The following is a 24,175-nucleotide window of genomic DNA, read 5'->3' as shown; positions in this document are numbered from 1 at the left end:
TTATCTACTAATTATATAAGCCAATCAATCGGCTTTTCGGTCAGCCAAACAATCGGCTGTTCAAACTATTAAATTACCTATTGTTTAAGCCACACTATCGGTTTTTCAACCAGCCACACAATCGGCTGTTCAAACTATTAAATTACCTATTGATTGTTTAAGCCACGCTATCGGTTTTTCAACCAGCCACACAATCAGCTGTTCAAATACTACTTATCTACTGATTATTTAAGCCACTCAATCGGCTTTCTGCTCAGCCACACAATCGGCTGTTCAAACTATTAAATTACCTATTGTTTAAGCCACGCTATCGACTTTCAACCAGCCACACAATCGGCTGTTCAAACTATTAAATTACCTATTGCTTAAGCTACGCTATCGGCTTTTCAATCAGCCACACAATGGGCTGTTCAAATACTGTTTATCTACTAATTATATAAGCCACTCAATCGGCTTTTCGGTCAGCCACACAATCGGCTGTTCAAACTATTAAATTACTTATTGTTTAAGCCACGCTATCGGTTTTTCAACCAGCCACACAATCGGCTGTACAAACTATTAAATTACCTATTGTTTAAGCCACGCTATCAGCTTTTCAACCAGCCACACAATCGGCGCTTCAAATACTACTTATCTACTTATTATTTAAGCCACTCAATCGGCTGTTCAAACTATTAAATTACCTATTGCTTAAACTACGCTATCGGCTTTTCAACCAGCCACACAATGGGCTGTTCAAATACTTTTTATCTACTAATTATATAAGCCAATCAATCGGCTTTTCGGTCAGCCAAACAATCGGCTGTTCAAACTATTAAATTACCTATTGTTTAAGCCACGCTATCGGTTTTTCAACCAGCCACACAATCGGCTGTTCAAACTATTAAATTACCTATTGATTGTTTAAGCCACGCTATCGGTTTTTCAACCAGCCACACAATCAGCTGTTCAAATACTACTTATCTACTTATTATTTAAGCCACTCAATCGGCTTTTTGCTCAGCCACACAATCGGCTGTTCAAACTATTAAATTACCTATCGTTTAAGCCCCGCTATCGACTTTCAACCAGCCACACAATCGGCTGTTCAAACTATTAAATTACCTATTGCTTAAGCTACGCTATCGGCTTTTCAATCAGCCACACAGTGGGCTGTTCAAATACTGTTTATCTACTAATTATATAAGACACTCAATCGGCTTTTCGGTCAGCCACACAATCGGCTGTTCAAACTATTAAATTACTTATTGTTTAAGCCACGCTATCGGTTTTTCAACCAGCCACACAATCGGCTGTTCAAACTATTAAATTACCTATTGTTTAAGCCACGCTATCAGCTTTTCAACCAGCCACACAATCGGCGCTTCAAATACTATTTATCTACTTATTATTTAAGCCACTCAATCGGCTGTTCAAACTATTAAATTACCTATTGCTTAAACTACGCTATCGGCTTTTCAACCAGCCACACAATGGGCTGTTCAAATACTTTTTATCTACTAATTATATAAGCCAATCAATCGGCTTTTCGGTCAGCCAAACAATCGGCTGTTCAAACTACTAAATTACGTATTGTTTAAGCCAAGCTATCGGTTTTTCAACCAGCCACACAATCGGCTGTTCAAACTATTAAATTACCTATTGATTGTTTAAGCCACGCTATCGGTTTTTCAACCAGCCACACAATCAGCTGTTCAAATAATACTTATCTACTGATTATTTAAGCCACTCAATCGGCTTTTTGCTCAGCCACACAATCGGCTGTTCAAACTATTAAATTACCTATTGTTTAAGCCACGCTATCGACTTTCAACCAGCCACACAATCGGCTGTTCAAACTATTAAATTACCTATTGTTTAAGCCACGCTATCAGCTTTTCAACCAGCCACACAATCGGCGCTTCAAATACTATTTATCTACTTATTATTTAAGCCACTCAATCGGCTGTTCAAACTATTAAATTACCTATTGCTTAAACTACGCTATCGGCTTTTCAACCAGCCACACAATGGGCTGTTCAAATACTTTTTATCTACTAATTATATAAGCCAATCAATCGGCTTTTCGGTCAGCCAAACAATCGGCTGTTCAAACTACTAAATTACCTATTGTTTAAGCCAAGCTATCGGTTTTTCAACCAGCCACACAATCGGCTGTTCAAACTATTAAATTACCTATTGTTTAAGCCACGCTATCGACTTTCAACCAGCCACACAATCGGCTGTTCAAACTATTAAATTACCTATTGCTTAAGCTACGCTATCGGCTTTTCAATCAGCCACACAATGGGCTGTTCAAATACTGTTTATCTACTAATTATATAAGCCAATCAATCGGCTTTTCGGTCAGCCACACAATCGGCTGTTCAAACTATTCAAGTACTTATTGTTTAAGCCACGCTATCGGTTTTTCAACCAGCCACACAATCGGCTGTTCAAATAATTAAATTACCTATTGTTTAAGCCACGCTATCAGCTTTTCAACCAGCCACACAATCCGCGCTTCAAATACTACTTATCTACTTATTATTTGAGCCACTCAATCGGCTGTTCAAACTATTAAATTACCTATTGCTTAAACTACGCTGTCGGCTTTTCAACCAGCCACACAATGGGCTGTTCAAATACTTTTTATCTACTAATTATATAAGCCAATCAATTGGCTTTTCGGTCAGCCACACAATCGGCTGTTCAAACTATTAAATTACCTATTGATTGTTGAAGCCACGCTATCGGTTTTTCAACCAGCCACACAATCAGCTGTTCAAATACTACTTATCTACTTATTATTTAAGCCAATCAATCGGCTTTTTGCTCAGCCACACAATCGGCTGTTCAAACTATTAATTTACCTATTGTTTAAGCCACGCTATCGACTTTCAACCAGCCACACAATCGGCTGTTCAAAAATATTTATCTACTTATTGCTTAAGCCACACAATTGGTTTTTCAGTCAGCCACACAATCGGCTGTTCAAACTACTTAATTTTCTATTGTTTGAGCCACTCTTTCGGCTTTCAACAAGCCACACAATCAGCTGTTCAAATACTATTTATCTACTTTTTATTTAAGCCACTCAATCGGCTTTTTGCTCAGCCACAGAATGGGCTGTTCAAACTATTAAATTACCTATTTGCAAGCCACACAATCGGCTTTACAGTCAGCCACACAATCGGCTGTTCAAACATTTTAATTGCTTATTGTTTTAGCCACTCTTTCGGCTTTTCAACCAGCCGTACAGTCGGCTGTTCAAATACTATTTATCTACTTGATATTTAAGCCACCCAATCGGTTTTTCGCTCAGCCACACACTCGGCTGTTCAAACTATTAGATTGCCTATTGTTTAAGCCACGCTATCCGCTTTTCAGTCAGCCACACAATCGGCTGTTCAAACTATTAAATTACCTATTGTTTAAGCCACGCTATCAGCTTTTCAACCAGCCACACAATCGGCTGTTCAAACTATTAAATTACCTATTGTTTAAGCCACGCTATCGGCTTTTCAACTAGCCACACAATCATCTGTTCAAATACTATTTATCTATTTATTATATAAGCCTTTCAATCGGCTTTTCGTTCAGCCAGACAATTGGCTGTTCAAACTGTTAATTTACCTACTGTTTAAGCCAGGCTATCGGCTTTCCAACCAGCCACACAATGGGCTGTTCAAATACTGTTTATCTACTTATTATATAAGCCACTCAATCGGCTTTTCGGTCAGCCACACAATCGGCTGTTCAAACTATTAAATTACCTATTGTTTAAGCCACGCTATCGGCTTTTCAACCAGCCACACAATCGGCTGTTCAAACTATTAAATTACCTTTGTTTAAGCCACGCTATCGGCTTTTCAACCAGCCACACAATCGGCTGTTCAAACTATTAAATTGCCTATTGTTTAAGCCACGCTATCCGCTTTTCAGTCAGCCACACAATCGGCTGTTCAAACTATTAAATTACCTATTGTTTAAGCCACGCTATCAGCTTTTCAACCAGCCACACAATCGGCTGTTCAAACTATTAAATTACCTATTGTTTAAGCCACGCTAACGGCTTTTCAACCAGCCACACAACCGTCTGTTCAAATACTATTTATCTATTTATTATATAAGCCACTCAATCGGCTTTTCGGTCAGCCACACAATTGGCTGTTCAAACTGTTAAATTACCTACTGTTTAAGCCAGGCTATCGGCTTTTCAACCAGCCACACAATCGGCTGTTCAAACTATTAAATTGCCTATTGTTTAAACCACGCTATCCGCTTTTCAGTCAGCCACACAATCGGCTGTTCAATCTATTAAATTACCCATTGCTTAAGCCACGCTATCGCTTTTCAACCAGCCACACAATGGGCTGTTCAAATACTATTTATCTACTTATTATATAAGCCACTCAATCGGCTTTTCGGTCAGCCACAAAATCGGCTGTTCAAACTATTAACTTACCTATTGTTTAAGCCACGCTATCGGCTTTTCAACCAGCCACACAATCGGTTGTTCAAAATATTAAATTAGCTATTGTGTAAGCCACGCTATCGACTTTCAACCGGCCACACAATCAGCTGTTCAAATGCTATTTAGCTACCTATTGCTTAAGCCACACAATCGGCTTTTCAGTCAGCCACACAATCGGCTGTTCAAACTATTTAATTACCTATTGTTTGAGCCACTCTTTCGGCTTTTCAACCAGCCACACAATCAGCTGTTCGAATACTATTTATCTACTTATTATTTAAACCACTCAATTGGCTTTTCGCTCAGCCACACAATCGGCTTTTCATACTATTAAAATACCTATTGTTTAAGCCAGGCTATAGGCTTTTCAACCAGCCACACAATCGGCTGTCCAAATTATTAAATTGCCTATTGTTTAAGCCACGCTATCCGCCTTTCAGTCAGCCACAGAATCGGCTGTTCAAACTATTAAATTACCTATTGTTTAAGCCAGTCTTTAGGTTTTTCAACCAGTCACACAATCGGCTGTTCAAACTATTAAACTACCTATTGTTTCAGCCACTTTTTTGGCTTTTCAACCAGCCACACAATCAGCTGTTCAATTTCTTTTTATCTACTTATTGTTTAAGCCACACAATCGGCTGTACAAACTATTCAATTACCTACTTTTTAAGTCACACCATCGGCTTCTCAACCAGCCACGCAATTTGCTGTTCAAATACTATTTCTTTTCTTTATGTTTAAGCCAGCTTGTTTATTATTTAGGTTCATGATAATCTTCCACCACATTCACAAAATACTCAAATGAGGGAAAATTCAAAAGCGCAATATAATTACATTACGCTTTTGTATTTTTCCTCATTTGATTGAATAAATGTGAGCTCGAAATGTGACAACGTATTAAGTACTTTTTAATCAGACCAGCTAAATCAACAATTAGCTCTCTTACAGAACCTACTAGGACTATGACACTCCTACGTAGAATCTCAATTCAATTGAACAAGTCCTTGACTGCGCTGAAATTCACTTTTTATGAAAACGCACAAAAATAATTCTTGAGCACGAAATCTGACAATGTATTAAGTAGTTTTTACTCAGACCAGCTAGATCAACAATTAGCTCTCTTTCAGAACCTAATATGATTATGACACTCCTATGTAGACCCTGAATTCAATTGAACAAGTCCTTGACTTCACTGAAAATCACTTTTTATGAAAACGCACAAAATTAATTTCTGAGCTCGAAATCTGACAACGTATTAAGTACTTTTTACTCAGACCAACTAGATCAACAATTAGTCCTCTACCAGAACCTACTAGGACTATGACCCTCCTACGTAGACCTTCAATTCAATTGAACAAGTCCTTGACTGTACTGAACTTCACTTTTTATGAAAACGCACAAGAATAATTTTGAGCTCGAAATCTGACAACGTATTAAGTACTTTTTACTGAGACCAGCTAGATCAAACCAATAGCTCTCTTTCAAAACCTAATAGGACTATGACACTACTACGTAGACCCTCAATTCAATTGAGAAGTCCTTGAGTGTACTGAAAATCACTTTTCGTGAAAACGCACAAGAATAATTTTTGAGCCCGAAATCTTACCACGTACCAATTACTTCTTTCTCAGACCAGCTAGATCAAACCAATAGCTCTCTTTCAAAACCTAATAGGACTATGACCGTTTTTTTTCGGTTTGCACAGCTAAGGACTTGTTCAAAAAATTTGAAATTCTACCTAAGAGTGTTATAGTCCTAGTAGTTTCTTAAAAAGAGCTTATTGTTGATTTAGCTGGTCTGAGAAAAAAGTAATTGATACGTTGTCAGATTTTGAGCTCAAAAATCATTATTGTGCGTTTTCATGAAAACTGATTTTCAGTATACTCAAGGACTTGTTCAATTGAACTGAGGGTCTACGTAGGAGTATCATAGTCCTATTAGGTTCTGAAAGAGAGCTATTTGTTGATCTAGCTTGTCTCAGTAAAAAGTACTTAATACGTTCTCAGATTCCGAGCTCAAAAAATATTCTTGTGCGTTTTCATGAAAAGTGATTTTCAGTACACTCAAGGACTTGTTCAATTGAACTGAGGGTCTTTGTAGGAGTGTCATAGCCCTATTAGGTTCTGAAAGAGAGCTATTTGTTGATCTAGCTGGTCTCAGTAAAAAGTACTTAATACGTTGTCAGATTTCGAGCTCAAAATTTTTCTTGTGCGTTTTCATAAAAAATGAACTTCAGTGCAGTCAAGGACTTGTTCAATTGAATTGAGGGTCTACGTAGGAGTGTCATAGTCCTAGTAGGTTCAGATCGAGGAAAAATTGTTGATCTAGCTGCTCTGAGTAAAAAGTACATAATACGTTGTCAGATTTTGAGCTCAAAAATTATTTTTGTGCGTCTTCATAAAAAGTGAATTTCAGTGCAGTCAAGGACTTGTTCAATTGAATTGAGGGTGTACGTAGGAGCCTCATAGTCCTATAAGGTTCTGAAAGAGAACTAATTGTTGATCTAGCTGGTCTGAGTAAAAAGTACTTAAAACGTTGTCAGATTTTGAGCTCAAAAAATATTCTTGTGCGTGTTCGTCTAGTTAAAAGTAATTAAAAACTTTCTCCGTGAACAAAGTCTTCAATTACTTTGAACTAGACAAACACGCACAAGAATAATTTTTGAGCTCAAAATCTGACAACGCATTAAGTCCTTTTTACTCAAACCAGCTAGATGAACAAATAGCTCTCTTTCAGAACCTAATAAGACTATGACACTCCTACGTAGACCCTGAATTCGATTGAACAAGTCCTTGAGTGTACTGAAATTCACTTTTCATGAAAACGCACAAGAACAATTTTTGAGCTCGAAATCTGACAACGTATCAACTACTTTTTTCTCAGACCAGCTAGATCAACAATGAGTTCTCTTTCAGAACCTTCTTCTAGGACTATGACACTCCTACGTAGAACCTCAATTCAATTGATCAAGTCCTTGACTGCGCTTAAATTCACTTTTTATGAAAACGCACAAAAATAAATGTGAGCTCGAAATGTGACAACGTATTAAGTACTTTTTATTCAGACCAGCTAAATCAACAATTAGCTCTCTTACAGAACCTACTAGGACTATGACACTCCTACGTAGAATCTCAATTCAATTGAACAAGTCCTTGACTGCGCTGAAATTCACTTTTTATGAAAACGCACAAAAATAATTCTTGAGCACGAAATCTGACAATGTATTAAGTAGTTTTTATTCAGACCAGCTAGATCAACAATTAGCTCTCTTTCAGAACCTAATATGATTATGACACTCCTACGTAGACCCTGAATTCAATTGAACAAGTCCTTGACTTCACTGAAATTCACTTTTTATGAAAACGCACAAAATTAATTTCTGAGCTCGAAATCTGACAACGTATTAAATACTTTTTACTCAGACCAACTAGATCAACTATTAGTCCTCTACCAGAACCTACTAGGACTATGACACTCCTACGTAGACCCTCAATTCAATTGAACAAGTCCTTGACTGCACTGAAATTCACTTTTTATGAAAACGCACAAAAAAAAATTTTGAGCTCGAAATCTGACAACCTATTAAGTACTTTTTTTTCTCAGACCAGCTATATCAACAATCAGTCCTCTATCAGAACCTACTAGGACTATGACCCTCCTACGTAGACCTTCAATTCAATTGAACAAGTCCTTGACTGTACTGAACTTCACTTTTTATGAAAACGCACAAGAATAATTTTGAGCTCGAAATCTGACAACGTATTAAGTACTTTTTACTGAGACCAGCTTGATCAAACCAATAGCTCTCTTTCAAAACCTAATAGGACTATGACACTACTACGTAGACCCTCAATTCAATTGAGAAGTCCTTGAGTGTACTAAAAATCACTTTTCGTGAAAACGCACAAGAATAATTTTTGAGCCCGAAATCTTACCACGTACCAATTACTTTTTTCTCAGACCAGCTAGATCAACAATTAGCTCTTTTTCAGAAACTACTAGGTCTATAACACTCTTCGGTAGAATGTCAAATTTTTTTAACAAGTCCTTAGCTGTGAAAACCGAAACTGTGCGTTGCACAGCAAACCAGACCAAAAAAAGCAGAAGCAAACAAAAAAAGCGCAAAATTTGAAATCCAAGATGAGCGCAAAGCTTCAACGAACCTTCTTGCTTTGCAAAAACACATTCCCAAGATGTGGGAACACGGACCTGGAAACCGGTCCGAAAGCCCCAGCTCTGCGGTGCAGAGCAAACCAGACCGAAAGAAAGCGACAGCTAGCCAAGCTAGCAAGCGAAGAAGCGGAAAGAACTCACCTGAGGAGACGGCAGCAGACAGCAGACAGAAGAGAAACAAAGCAAAAACTCTGAAAAAACTTTTTGTTAGTACAAAGAAAAGAACATCAAAGACAACACACAAGACGCACGTCCCAACCCCACCCAGCGCGCGACCCCCCCCCGGCGCCAAAGCGCCACCCAACACCCCCCAAAGACCCCCCCAACAACTACCGACCAACGCCAAGTTTTGGCATGAGTTCTGGATCAATGCAAGGGAACTCAGGGAGCATGGAAATGCATTTTGCAAAGGACACGAGAATGAAGTTACGTCACGAATGGCGTCAGAAACGCTCAAAATGACCAAAATTACGGTTGACTTGAGGACTAATTTCACAACTTTTCGAAAACAACACTATATGACATGTATAACATTGTAACCGTCTTGAACTGAACTGTTACTATCACTAAACAAAATGAAAAAATTCCATCTCTACAAGGAGTTATTAGCAAAAATCGACCAAGTCCGATCGAAAATTGAGACGTTTTCAATGCTTGTACACAAATGTACAAATTCTGAGAAGTATTTATTCAGGTTTATTTAGCTCAAAAGAGAGCACGCATAACGCAAACAGGACCACGAGGACCAAAAAAGCCCAAACATCGTCATCAAGGATTACAATTATAACAACCAAATTTTGCTGGCAATGTCAGTGGGATGCACTGATTCTAAAGAACGAATTCGCGTGGGCGAATACGGCCATATGGAAGTTTAAAACGGTTTAAAATGGTCATCAATGTAGTGTTTCTCTCATCAGGGGGTCAATCTGGAGTCAAGTTTCCCGGTCAATTTCTCAAAAACGGCTGAACAAAAACAAACGCCCCTAGTACCGTTTGTAGCACTGCTTGAGATACGCATCATGTTAAAAAATGAGACCAATCGGTGCACTCCTCAAGGAGTTATAGGAAAAATAATGTACCAAACCAAATGACCCCGAGGAGAGAAACAGCCACATTCAGAGCTAAAATTGACCTTCTGAACTACATAGAACGACATATAAAATATATATGGGGACAATCCCCATTATCGGACGAATCTAACGAACTAACTATCGAGTCTAAAAAAGCGAGTTTTGATGGTGTAACATTTACATACACGAAATGTTCCGGACATGAATTGGTCAAAATAGAGGTATGTGTCCTGGCCAATTTCTCGAAAACGGCTGAAAGAAACAAAACGCTATTTACAGCGATTCAAGTACGGCTCAAGTTGAGTTCAAATCAACAAACAGATCAAAAATCGGTTCATTCTACGAGGAGATATTCCAACATAAAGGTAACGTACCAAATGACAAAATCGCCCAAGTACGGCTCATGTTTCGCCGAAATTCACCATCTGGACTACATAAAACTACATACAAATTATATATGGGGAGACTCCCCACTAAGGCAGCAAACTAAATTTCATGGTGAAATTCAACATGAAGTAACAATTCAAAGCTTCCAGGTGTACCCTCCGTACAGGTATCCTGCTTCACTGGGTCAAAATTGTGGCACATGTCCTGGTCAATTTCTCAAAAACAGCTGATTGAAACGGATCGAAACCTATATCAAAACAAAGCCTATCTTAAGCTGGGTATAACAACAAAGTTTCATCAAAATCGACTCACTTTACAACGAGTTATTCCAAAGTAAAGGTACCGTACCAAATGAACAAAAAATTAGAGTACTCCGGCTGCAGAAACAAAAAATTCGGCATTTGCACTTGCTAAAATGGTATGAGAAATATATATGGGAGCATTCCCCTCATTCTGACGAAGCTAAGGAACTATAACTTATAACTTAAATCAGCTGTTTTGTGGTATCAAAAATTTGGGTCACCCAGAACATCCCAAAAATTCGACCTATTTCAACTTTGAACATTAATACCTTTTTGATTAGGCCGATTGATTAGACCAAAAAATCGGAAGCAAACAAAAAAAGCGCAAAATTGGAAATCCAAGATGAGCGCAAAGCTTCAACGAACCTTCTTGCTTTGCAAGAACATATTCCCAAGATGTGGGAACACGGACCTGGAAACCGGTCCGAAAGCCCCAGCTCTGCGGTGCAGAGCAAACCAGACCGAAAGAAAGCGACAGCTAGCCAAGCTAGCAAGCGAAGAAGCGGAAAGAACTCACCTGAGGAGACGCCAGCAGGCAGCAGACAGAAGAGAAACAAAGCAAAAACTCTGAAAAAACTTTTTGTTAGTACAAAGAAAAGAACATCAAAGACAACACACAAGACGCACGGCCAACCCCCACCCAGCGCGCGACCCCCCCCGGCGCCAAAATGCCAACCACCACCCCCTCAAAGACCCCCCAAACACCAGGCGACCAACGCCAAATTTTGGCATGAGTTCTGGAACAATGCCAGGGAATTCAGGAAGCATGGAAATGCATTTTGCAATGGATACGAGAATGAAGTTACGTCACGAATGGCGTCAGAAACGCTCAAAATGACCGAAATTACGGTTGAATCGCGGGCTAATTTCACAACTTTTTGAAAATAACACTATATGACATGTATACCATTGTAACCGTCTTAAACTGAGTTGTTAGTATCACTAAATAAAATGAAAAAATTCTCTCTCTACAAGGAGCTATTAGCAAAAATCGACCAAGTCCGATCGAAAATTGGGACGTTTCCAATGCTTGTACACAAATGTACAACTTCTGAGAAGTAATTATTAAGGTTTTATTAGCTCAAAAGAGAGCACGCATAACGAGCTCTCTGAATATGCAACTCAATGGGAAAAAATTCCTGTATGTAGAGTTATTAACGATCGAGTCTTTGGCACCAAATGCCCCAAAAAAGGACCATGAGGACCAAAAATGCCCAAACATCGTCATCAAGGATTACAATTATAACAACCAAATTTTGCTGGCAATGTCAGTGGGATAAACTGAGTCTAAGGAACGAATTCGCGGGGGCGAATACGGCCATATGGAAGTTTAAAACGGTTTAAAATGGTCATCCATGTAGTGTTTCTCTCCTCAGGGGGTCAATCTGGGGTCAAGTTTCGCGGTCAATTTCTCAAAAAAGGCGGAACAAACACAAACGCCCCTAGTACTGTAGCACTGCTTGAGATACGCATCATATTAAAAAATGAGCCCAATCGGTGCATTCTTCAAGGAGTTATAGCAAAAATAAGGTACCCTACCAAATGACCCCAGAAGAGAGATACAGCCGCATTCAGAGCTAAAATTGACCTTCTGAATTACATAAAACGACATATAAAATTTATATGGGGACAATCCCCATTATCGGAGGAATCTAACGAACTAACTATCGAGTCTAAAAACGCAAGTTTTGATGGTGTAACATGTACATACACGAAATGTTCCGGACACGAATTGGTCAAAATGGAGGTATTTGTCCTGGCCAATTTCTCGAAAACGGCTGAAAGAAACAAAACGCTTTTTACAGGGATTCAAATATGGCTCAAGTTGAGTTCAAATCAACAAACAGATCAAAAATCGGTTCTTTCTACGAGGAGATATTCCAACATAAAGGTACCGTACCAAATGACAAAATCGCCCAAGTACGGCTCATGTTTCGCTGAAATTCAGCATCTGGACTACATAAAACTACATACAAAATATATATGGGGAGACTCCCCAAGAAGGCAGCAAACTAAATCTCATGGTGAAATTCAACATGAAGTAACAATTCAAAGCTTCCAGGTGTACCCTCCGTAAAGGTATCCTGCTTCACCGGGTCAAAATTGTGGCACATGTCCTGGTCAATTTCTCAAAAACAGCTGATTGAAACGGAACGAAACCTATATCAAAGCAAAGCCTATCTCAAGCTGGGTATAACAACAAAGTTTCATCAAATTCGACTCACTCTACAACGAGTTATTCGAAAGTAAAGGTACCGTATTCGGCTGCAGAGCCAAAATTCGGCATCTGCACTTGATAAAATGGTATGAGAAATATATATGGGAGCATTCCCCTCATTCTGACGAAGCTAAGGAACTATAATTTATAACTTAAATCAACTGTTTTGTGGTACCAAAAATTTGGGTCACCCAGAACATCCCAAAAATTCGACCTATTTCAACTTTGAACATTAATAAATTTTTGATTAGGCCGATTTGGGAAACCAACTAAAGACTGCAAGCAATAACGGTTCACTGCTAACAAAATGCGACCAATTCCGTTTAATTTGGTCTAGTACTTTATCCCGTTTAATTTGGTCTAGCAGATATTAACAAAATACTGTTCTGTACTCCATTTTTTGGGCTAAAATCGAAGCCCAAGATCTCCGGTACCGACGTAAAACAACGTGAAACAGCGTTTCCGGCGTATTTGTGGGTGTAATTCTGGTCCACTTCCACTTTCTAGGTCACGGCAAACCTTCATGGTGAGGTAGGAAAGAATTTCCCACCTCACCATGAAGGTCATGATGTTTTGTGTGTTTTCACATAAAACAACATCCACAGAAATTTGATGAAATCGTGAAATCAAGAAATTGTTGAATTGCTAAAAACTATTGATTCAAACAGCTTCATGGACCCGACACTAGCTTAAATAACACAATTTGCAAGTAAAAACAACCCCCATTACAATAAAAACCACATAAATTCATAATAACCCTTAAAATGATTTTTTTTTATTAAGTTTACACCCTAATTGTTATTTTTACAGGCCGATAAAAACAAAGACTGCAAAATGCTAGCAGGAACAGATCAATAAAAACAAAATACCACCTCGTTTGTTGAAATTGATTCAGTACTTTAGGAGATATCGATGAAACAATAAACTGTAACCTGACTTTCGGTATCTGAAAAGACAAAAATTTAAATAGAATCAATGCAAAATGTCAATCAAAAACCTAATAAAACCTGCTCTGTGATTGAAAGAGCTTCAGAGACCCAACAGAAGGGTGAATAACACAATTTTCAAGTAATACCAACGCTCATTACAAGAACGATTACATCATTTCAAAAAAAGTTTAATAAATTCTTTTTTTTTCAAATTTACACCTTAATAACTTTTTGGTCAGTTTGATTTAAAAAAATCAACAGGGCGGGCAGGAAAGAACCGTTTAGCAACAACAATTTGCTTCTTCACAATCTAAATTTGATACAGTTATTTTGATTTAGGAGATATCAATAAAAGCGTAAAATGAAACCTCGATTTCAGGCCCTGAGGTCAGATATCAGTTTCTTGTCTTTGGCCTTGAATAAATTTTTCACCAGAACGATTCAGGCTACAGCACGAAAGGAAGAACAAGAGCAAGTCACTGTCAAGCAAATGTGACTAAAACTGAATAATTTGGAAAAGTACTTTAAAAAATATTTCTGAAATGCTACATTGGTTCAGAAAACGCTAAAAAATTTTAACTTTTCAAATTCGCACCTTAAACATTTCTCTGGTCTGGTTGAAAGGAAAAATCAAATAGACGTGCAAGAGGGGTTTAGGATCAACAAAAGGAAAACTCTCAAGCTCAGCTTGATATAGTAATTTAGGCGATATCGATAAAAACGTAAACTAAAACCTCGATTTCAGGCTCTGAGAGACAGATATCTATTTTTTCATCTTTGTCATTGAATAAATTTTTACCAGAACGTATCAGGCAACTGCACAGAAGTGAACACAAGAGTCAGTCAGTATCAAGCAGATGCGACCAAACTTGATTAATTTGACATGGTTCTTTGAAAAATATGGTACTATTGAGATATTCTTGAGATAGTGATTTTTATCTCGTTTTAGAGCTTAAACGCAGCCCATTTTCTCCAAAAAAGACTTAGAGCAGCGTTAATTAGCAGTTATAGCTTGTTTATCAATGTATTTTGACCAGGTTCTACTACGATTATTATATAAAACAGCTTGTTCCGACATTTGTTTCCAAAACAAAAATTAGTGACTTCTCGGTAATATGTCACTAAAATTTCAAAGAAGGCGTACTAAACTGTCATATACTGCTAGTGTTATAACCCTTGCCCATTTTTCTATAATAACGTTTTGGTATTAACAAAATGTAATTACTCAAACGGACAGCGAACTATTCAAACGATCAACCAACTAATTTTCGACGGTAAAGTTTATTAGAAACTTTTGGTTTAGAACCAAGAGAAAAGTCCTTATGAAGCAAAGAAGTTTTTGATACCAATCTTTTTTCACAGAAAGTGTAAGTTTGAAGAAATTTGAATAGGAGTGCAGTTCAGCTATCGAATGAATCGAAAATGGATTGGAAGGTTGATGAATATTACGGTTTACGATTTCCGGTAGGTACAAATTTCACCAAAGAAAACGTTATGTTATCACAACACAAAACGTATGATTGACTATTTTGCAGGGACTACGCGTTTTTTTACTCTGAACAGTTTGCAGTTGGTTTTTTTGGTACTTCATACCTGATAATGATTCAAAATGAATCCACTCACAGAAAAGTTAACCATTTCTATGTACTAAATTGTGACTAAAACTTCAAAGAAGACGTTACTTATCAAAAACCGTCAAAAATTATTATAGGTTTAATATTTTGATTTTGCTTCTTACGCTTAAGTATGCAATAATCATCAAGTCAGGCTGCAAAAAGAAATGACTTTATTTTTATCATTATTACTTTTATTATTATTATTATTATTATGTAACAACCCAACTGTTTTTTTTATTCTTACAAAAAATATATCATTCATCAGTTATCAATTTTTCCTCCTAATTTACAAGGCCCAGAGAAAACTTTGGTTCCTAAAAGTTGTTTCATAATTAAAAACTAAGTCTATAACCAGACTTTGGATTTCTTTCTTACTGAAAAAAGTTATAAACGAGCAGAAATTTTTAAACGCGGTAAAAACGAGCAAAAAGTTATAAAACGAGGTAAAAACGAGCACAATTTCTAAAAACAAGCTAAAATCTGTTCATGGCTGATTATGGTCTGGATGGGTCTGATCATGGCAACACTAAAAACGAGTCAAAAACGAGCACGTATGAAAAACGAGCGAAAGTCTGATCATGGCAGATTATCGTCTGGATGGGTCTGATCATGACCGATTTTAGTCTGGATGGGTCTGATCATTAAAGCACACCTCGACCTGGGGCCTTGGTGTAGCATGAACGTTAAAAGTTCTTTGCACGTAAAAATCTTATCTGTAATCAAATCAATTATCCGCAGAAAAATTTTGTATTAATCTAGACAGATATGGCATCTGAACAGACTAACCTGAGCTCGAAATGGTCTCTGGTCAGTCTCTCATGTTCTCCAAAATGTCTCTGATCAGACCCTCTTGCTCTCGATCAGACTATACTACGCAAAAGTCATTTTGGCCGGGTCCGCCTTGACTGCTGGTTTACAAGGTTTCGGTTGTCCATTATAAGGGGAATGTTCAGATTCATCCAATTGATTTTCAATCACGCTCATAATTGAACTCTTTCATGATCAGACTTTATCCAGACTACTTTTTTTATCCCTCCGTGCTCTTATATTTTTCTCATTAACGAACAGCTTGGACCCCTGGGTAGTCATTACACAATGGTTCAGCTGTCCAATTTGGACAGGAAATTACCCCCACCCACTCCCGCCAACATTTTATATCAATAACTTTTTTGGTAATCTTTGGTGGGCGAGCAAAGCTCCCTAGTAATCTTTCCCGAGTAATAAGACACCAATATTTCATGCAGCTTAAAGTTTCTTGGCAAAACGTTCCAGGAAGAAGAGCTTCTGTTTATGAAAAATCAATTTGAGCGTTTTTAAGTCAACTGTCATTAAGTCAAATAACAATTATTGATTTAATGTTGAAATCAAACTTGATGCTAATTTTAATGGAAAATTGCTTCCAATTAGAATTGATTTGATAGAATATATAGACAGACAATTAGGTCATACAGAAGTCCCACGATGGATAGAGCTGTCATCGGTAAAAAGTGTATATATAAGAATTCCTACAAATTTGATAAAAATTAAACACTCGCTGTTAAATTTACCAAAATTTCAAAAAAATGCCACTTTTAACCCATTGTCTGCAACAAGATGCCAGCGTTTTGCAGTGAAATATATTTGTTATCACCACATTTGTACTCGATTCTTACAATATTTACGGATGAAATCCCGACCCGGGAAAATTTTAGCGAATGAGGGTCTTTGTTTGGCCTGAAAAGTTCCACAAAATATCACAATCCACTATTTTGGCAGAGAAAAGGGTGGTGTCAGCATTGGGTAAGGGCTTCGCCATCTTTCAGGGAATCCGATCGTTGACGTGAGCACTTTCCGCCATCGCTACTAGGACCTGGAGTTGGAGCAATACCAGATGGTGCCACGTTTTCTTGTGAGGAAGCGAAGGGCCGGGGCGAGATTGTTTTCAAAGCCAATTGATCAGCTGGCACTTCGTTTCGCTTTCTGTACATAGATTTAGATTTGCAGTAGATTAGTGCACCAATAATGGCAAGCAGAAACATTGCGACCACAGAAGAGCCTATGATTGCCCAATCACGGATTTCAGGAACTTCCTTTTCCTTAAAAAAACAAAGTTTTCAATAGTTTAGTGCTAAACAGTTCTTTATACACTAATATTCCAAAAACTCACAAACAGGATTGTTTTATTGATTTTTCTTTCCGGGCCGAACTGCAAGTCTATATCAGTACAATTCAAGCCTAATCTCAAGTCTTATTTCGTTTCTCAGTACTGGGCAAGTCTAAATATAAGTCTCACAAGTCTGTCAAGTCTGGGCCAGGACTTGGATAACACTTGGAAGTTGATTCCCAAGTCAAAACCAACTTTCAAAATTTTTCGAGCAAAAATTTCGAATTTCGAAAAATTTTGTAACGGGCCACGATTTCTAGGTTTAAGTTAAGCCACTTTCCCGGGGTCCTGAAAATTGATACCAGACTGGTAAGAAATGGTTGCACTACAGGACCTTCGGGAGGTCCCAATGGGTCACTTTAGGTAGCTGTGGGCCGCTTTCAGCTATTTTCAACCGATTCTCAGCCGTTTTCAGCCAGTTCAGCCCGATTCTGACAAAAATTGACTGAATTTGATATATATTTCAGATCTATAAAATAATGTCTGGAAATTCCATACGAAGAACAGTTGTGAAGACAACTATGAGTATTCCCATAGTGTCAAGGGGGCCAGTTTGGGAAAGCTGTGGAAATCTGGTTGAAATGGCGAAAATTGGCTTAAATCGGCTATGACGGTGCGGGTGTACCGATTGGCAAGAGCCACTACTACCCCTGTGAGTTTTTGTTATCAGTCACGAGTTTATTGGGCAAACTTGGGCATACGTGGGCAAACTTGTGCATTTTGGGCATAATTAATTGGTCAAATTACACGGTGCTCACTAGTTAACTTCTCATCAACCAGTTGTCCAATTTTAATGAGCTATATAAAGTTTTAGAGTAAAGATAGCAGCGGTCCTAACGAGCTATGTCCCGTTCAAATTGAACCAGAATCGATGGATTTATTGAAGATTAGGGGTTGTGTCACCCGAAAAATTTAGGTATGCCCGATCGGCCATCGTTAATAATTCTTTTTTGAGTGATTGAATCTGGACTATTTTTTGATGTGAGTAAGCATATTGTCTGTTCTAACAAACAATACATGTGTGAGCTTAATTGGTATCAATTTCGTGGAGATATTAATGAATGAGCACGGGTTATCATGTCTGTTTTTAAGTTTAATTACACGGTGCTCACTACTTGATTTCACAACAACCAGTGGTCCAATTTTAATCTGCCATTTATAGTTTAAAACCTTAGATAGTAGCATAGAGTTTGCGACTATTTTTGGACGATTTCTGCATTTTTCGACCTTTTTCTTACTATTTTTGGAGGTTTTCTTGGCTATTTTTGGAAGATTTCTTGGTTTTTTTTAAACCTTTTCCCAACTATTTTTGGACGATTTCCCGGCTATTTTGACTTTTTTTTGGCCATTTTTGACTTTTTTTTTACCATTTTCCTACTATCATTGGAGGATGTCCCGTTTTTTGACCAATTTCCGACTACTTTTGGAGGACTTCCCGGCTATATTCAAACAATTTCTTGGTTTTTTTTACCATTTTCCGACTATTTTTGAACGATTTCCCTGCTATTTGGAGGTTTTTTTGGCCATTTTCGACTTTTTCGGCTATTTCTGACGTTCTTACTGGCTATTTTTGTCGTTTTTCCGGCTAATTTTGACGCTTTTATTGGCTATTTTTGACATTTCTTTCGGCTATTTCTGACGTTTTTTCGGCCATTTTTGACGTTTTTTGGCTATTTTTGACGTCTTTGCGGCCAATTTTCGAATTGCCTTAATCAGTCTTTAATTTAAAATTGCCAAGTTTGATATCAGACTTGGATTAGACTTATCAAGTCTTAAATCAGACTTGGACTAGACTTGATTAGATGTGTAAAAAGGGACAAGTTCATTGTTCTGAATCAGTAATGAACAGATATTTGGATTTAGACTTGCCCAGTTCTGAAATTGACTTGGCGTTGGGTCAGGGGCAAGACAGTGTTAAACAACACAACTCTTAATTTTCCTTCCCAGAGAAAAAAAACTTTATAGCCATGATAAGAAACATACAGAAACATGGCAACAAAAAATAGGCCCAGATGTAGAGGAAGGGTAATCAAAGTCCTGGTGACAAAAACTCAACAAAAATGCGAATTTGTCTCTATATCATAAACAGTGGTCCCCCTATGTGTAACAAACGCGAAGAAGAACAAAACAGTTCAGATGTTATCAAACTTTCATCTTTTTCGTTTGAAAGCCGCCAAGTTTAGTTTTTTTTGCTGTCAGTCCAGGTATATTGAAGGTGATGTGTTCAAGAGAGAAACCTAATGATTTCCGCCTAATGAGTCTTGGACAATGCACATGTTTATATAGTTAACGCGCATGAGCGTCAAAATAATTACAGAATTCCAAGAGTTTAAACATAAGTTAGCTTTAACTGAACAAATAAGAATGAAGAATTGGAATTGCGCTGCAAGACAGCACGCTTACTATATCTTTGGATCATCAGCACAACAATTCTTGTGATACACTAGCGACTAGATTTTTTTTATTTTCTTTAGATTTCGTGACTTTAAAAACCAATTTATTTCATTTCATTTCCCCTTTAAGTTTTGCACTCCTTATTTGGTGCTGTGTAAGCTTTAATTTTGTCGAGTGTTTCAAGATTTACCGTTTCTTGATATCTGTAATGCATGTTAATCCCCTCTTACAACATTTCCGTTCCTGCGGTACTATTGTATATTGTTCATTATTTGGTATGAACTAATTTTTTATCAAATTGCTGATCACAGTTCAGTAATATTTTAAATTCACGCCCTTTATTCTCAATTAACATTTCAGTTGTATGTTTTAAAAACTAGATTTCTCCCGGCAGAAACCATCGCTCCCAATCTAATGAAATTGATTTTTTTCGCTGCGCGAAGCCAATGTTGAGATCAAAAATTTTCAGTTGCTACGCAAATACAGCGAGGAAAGTGTAACGATTAAACTTAGAATCCAACTAAAAATTATTGTCTGACTTCGCGGAGCAAAATGTACCCTTCTACCATAGCACAATCAAACACATTAACTGCCCCGCAGAACTGCTAACCTATAAGTGGAATGCCAATACTAAAAACCCACTCTCAAGAGAACCCTTTCGAGAAGTGGAGCACAAAAACCGTGGGTTATGCTCGAACTTGCTTTCATCCGAACATAACCTTTGAGGCAACCGTTTCATGCAACCGTTTTCTCAAAGAGTTAGCGGAGGAATTTATGAAGATTTTTTGAAGTTTTGTGGCAACACCGAGGAAAATATAATAACTGACATTTTCATCACAAAAATGCTAAACAATGGAAGCAAAAACAGAATTGCTAAGTAATACTGTTGAACTAGAGCGAGAATTGACGATAGCAATTATCATGGAAATGAGCCAAACAGAACCGACAACGAGTTTCATGCAGTAAATCGATCAATATAAAAGCGAGTCAAATGTAAAATCTTTTCCTAGGAGCGAAACCAAAGCAATCACAACGTCCGCGAAAGAAATGAGTTCAACTGAGATATGGGTTGCACATGCAGAAAATGTGACAAGAACTGGATCTCATAAAATCCTACTTGGCATTGGGTAACAAATGTAATCATTGCCGTCTTCAAAATATTTTAGTCAAAGGCATGTCTGAGAAAAAAAACCAATGCAGAGCAGAACCAACGTACAAAATAAAAAATTTACAACATCAAAATTATTGAAACTCAAAAAAAAAGATTAAACTGCGTCAGCAACTATAATGAACGAAACATTTCGCATCATTTTTGTTATGAGGATAACTATGCAATAAAGACAACAGCACTATCAAAGCAATTGCAACGCCAAACCTGAAAATACTAATCGGAAATAGCAATTTCACAATGTTACTCGCCTTCGGAAAGGGATTTTCAATAATCAATTTGTGACCAGCGAACCATTTATTGTACTGTACAATTGTAGCGAAGCAAAATGATCAGGTAAAAAACCACAGAACTAAGATCACTATTAAACCATACAGTCGAAACTTTTGTTACTCTAAAAAAACAAACAAGCAAGTACAAAGATAAGAAAATACAGCGCGCAGTATAATTTGTTTTTATAGTCATATTTGAACCTATATTTGGCTGAGTTGCTTTTTAATCAACTAGTTATCGAAATTACTCAACAACTTTGTCCAAATAACGAAATCAATTGCCTTACTTGAAATCGCACAGTGAAGTCAAAATTTCTGATAAACTGTAGAGCATCACACAGAAAACGTTGAAAACTACAAAATCATTTGCAGCTGAAAGTCAAAATTCAATTGTTGAAAGTCAAACTTGTCGAAAGAGGGTCATATCGAAAACCTGTCAAGTTCGTTCGAAAAACGTTTTGTTTCACCGGTCGACATAATTCTCAAAAAGATCAATCAATTAAAATAGCGCTATACTCAAAAAAATTTTTTAAATCGTTGCACATAAACAAGTATCAATTTGCGGAGTATATGTTTGCTTATCCGAACAATTTCTCAACATTTGAGCTCAAACACAGCTCAAGAGACGGCCTATTTTTCAACGATCGATTTGCAGTACGCATAGAGTCGTCAGTTAAATCTACCTCAAGGAACGACCAGCCATTGCAAGTTCAATATATTGATTAGCAAACTGACAGGCACCTATCAATTTAAGACAGGATTTTACGTTTTAACAGATATGCCTTTTGTATTCTAAAAAACCGTAAACTGAACATTTTTTGAACTTGGAATTAATTACTGCTTCCTGCTTCCTGGACAACATTCTGATAGAAAGTAGAGGAAATTTTAAAAAGAGTTTCAAAATAACCGTAGAGTGCTTGACAAAACTTTTTGACATAAATCACGGCAAAAATTTATCAAATTGTCTGTTTGCAAAACAGGAAAATGATCAGCTAGGCCACAAAATTGCACAAACAGGAATCACAACATTAAGAAACCAGATGTCATTCGATTACTCGAAGTCACAACAAGTCTGAATAATTGAAACAGCTCATAAGTTCTGATCATCACTTGGGAACACTATTTCCTATTATGTTGCAAATTTTTCACACATTGAAACCGCTACAAAAGAATTTCTGTAAATTGATTTGATTGGTGAACAAGAAAAACACTTTTCAAAAAAATAAACAAAAATTGCGAACACTATTGAAAACAAATTTTTACAACCCACAGTTAGATACACGTATAAAATGCGATGCCTCCAGAAAAGGAGCAGAAGCGGCTCTAGAAAAGTTATGCCGCAAAGATCGGCAAACTGTTAGTTTCGCGTTTTCCTAATTCTGTTGCAATATGCTAGATTGTTAACGAAGACTATTTTCGTGAAGTAGTTTGATAAATTTCAAGTAGTAGTCTGAAGTCTTCAAATAATATCCTGAAGACATCCTGAAATTTAAATATTCTGAAGACTTCAAGTAATTAAGGACCGCAACGCTTTTTGTTAATCTATAATGCGTGAAAAAAGAGCAAATACGTCTTACAACAGCCAATTTACTCTGTGGTTAGATGAGTAGCTACCATTTGGTATTTCGATTGATTGTTTAACTGGCTGAAAAATGGGTTTGTTGGATAAAATTTCTCGCCTCGCGACAAAAGGCTGACTTGATATTACCAACCAATCAGCTTTTTTGTTTCAAAAAGGATGCAACCAAGCAATGCGCAAAGCGTTTTCTTCTAAATACTCAAAATTATCTTTCTTTTGGACAACAAAAAGTGTCCATTGGACACACCGAGAGGAAGCATATTGAATTCTATTAGCAGCTGTAAAAAGTGACAAATAAACATTAGTTAAAACGCTAAACACTCTAATGATGACAATAGCCCTTGAAATATAAACAAGATAAATACGCTTTCTGCCAAAATCGTATTCCCAAAACAGTCGGTAATTACCAATGCCCACGCCAATATAATTTGCCATCGATTTGAAGAATTCTTACAAATGTCGAGTTCAGAAGACGAAACCCTCTATAAACTCAAACTAACAGCACCTTCGAAAGTTCGCCACGCCAATGAGGCTGGCCTTCAACAGCAACACAACACCCTGCCAAATCCTTAATCATGGATGCAACATTGGTGATTGTATACTTTTGGATACTGAAGAAAGCTGCATGCAACCCCCTCCCTCGCATCTACAGTTTCTGGAAGGACCTCCACGTGAATTCGGGATGCGTTCGGCCGATGACAGGATAACCAGGAATCCAATTGAGTTGCGGATATGGCGGCTGCAAATGCAACTCATCCACAAAGCTGGGGATTGATTGATATGTCGATCCACGCAAAGTGGTCCTGAAGTCATAGGGATATCCTGTCAAACACATCAGGTTGCAACCCTTTCATCAAATCTCAGAATGATTTTCGAAGGCCAATAGACAATGAAGTGGAATGAACTCATACCCGAAAGCAACTGGGTAGAAGGAGAGAGGGGCGAAATTGTTCTGGAATCGCAAAAATGGACAAGAAATGCCATAAAACGTAGAAACGAGAACCCACAAAAAAAGTTTCGTGTAGTGTATCATTCGGAAGTCGGATTGGTTATTCCAAGAACAGAGACGTCATTTGGTTAGCATAAATTAGCTCAAAAACGACCCAAACAAATAAAATCTAGAACATTTTAGATAAATTTAACATCTTGTTGGAAGCGGGATCTTCAGTTATTAAGACGCATTAGAATGCATTGACGTCTCTTATTAAAAAAATCAGAAGGCAGAAGTGGTCATCCGCAACTATGACTTGGTATAATTCGGATGTAAAGATGAGAGAAACACGGACTTGGCACACTACGATGATTGCAGATCAAAATCTCTAATAGCAGAAATAACAAAAAGTCTCATCGGTACGCGTGATAAGGATGCACGTAAGCAACTCAAAGGTGCAAAAAGATCAAAATATTTAAAAAAAAAATAGCGGAGGACACAAGCTACATCTCATTGATAAATTAAAACTTATCC

General features: G+C 37.4%; 1 protein-coding gene across 4 annotated transcripts in view; it reads right to left on the bottom strand.

Annotated features, from left to right (window-relative positions):
* LOC142345732 (uncharacterized) overlaps positions 1 to 24,175 on the bottom strand; it is a 188,103-nt gene that overhangs the window by 124,170 nt on the left and 39,758 nt on the right. Inside the window, exon 5 of one of the 4 annotated variants that reach the window (XM_075398022.1) lies at positions 16,437 to 17,229. The exons of 1 other annotated variant lie outside the window; for it this stretch is intronic. In XM_075398022.1, the coding sequence (XP_075254137.1) occupies positions 16,924 to 17,229 (306 nt within the window). In that variant the 3' untranslated portion in view covers positions 16,437 to 16,923. Of the gene's footprint in view, positions 1 to 16,436; positions 17,230 to 23,245; positions 23,533 to 24,175 lie in introns of those variants that run through there. 2 more of the 4 variants (XM_075398024.1, XM_075398023.1) reach the window with 2 other exon arrangements.

The sequence above is a fragment of the Convolutriloba macropyga genome, chromosome 9, assembly GCF_964194025.1.
Source record: "Convolutriloba macropyga chromosome 9, txConMacr16.3, whole genome shotgun sequence".
In the NCBI taxonomy this organism is placed as follows: Eukaryota; Metazoa; Xenacoelomorpha; order Acoela; family Convolutidae; genus Convolutriloba; species Convolutriloba macropyga.
This window is presented reverse-complemented; position numbering and strand designations above follow the sequence as displayed.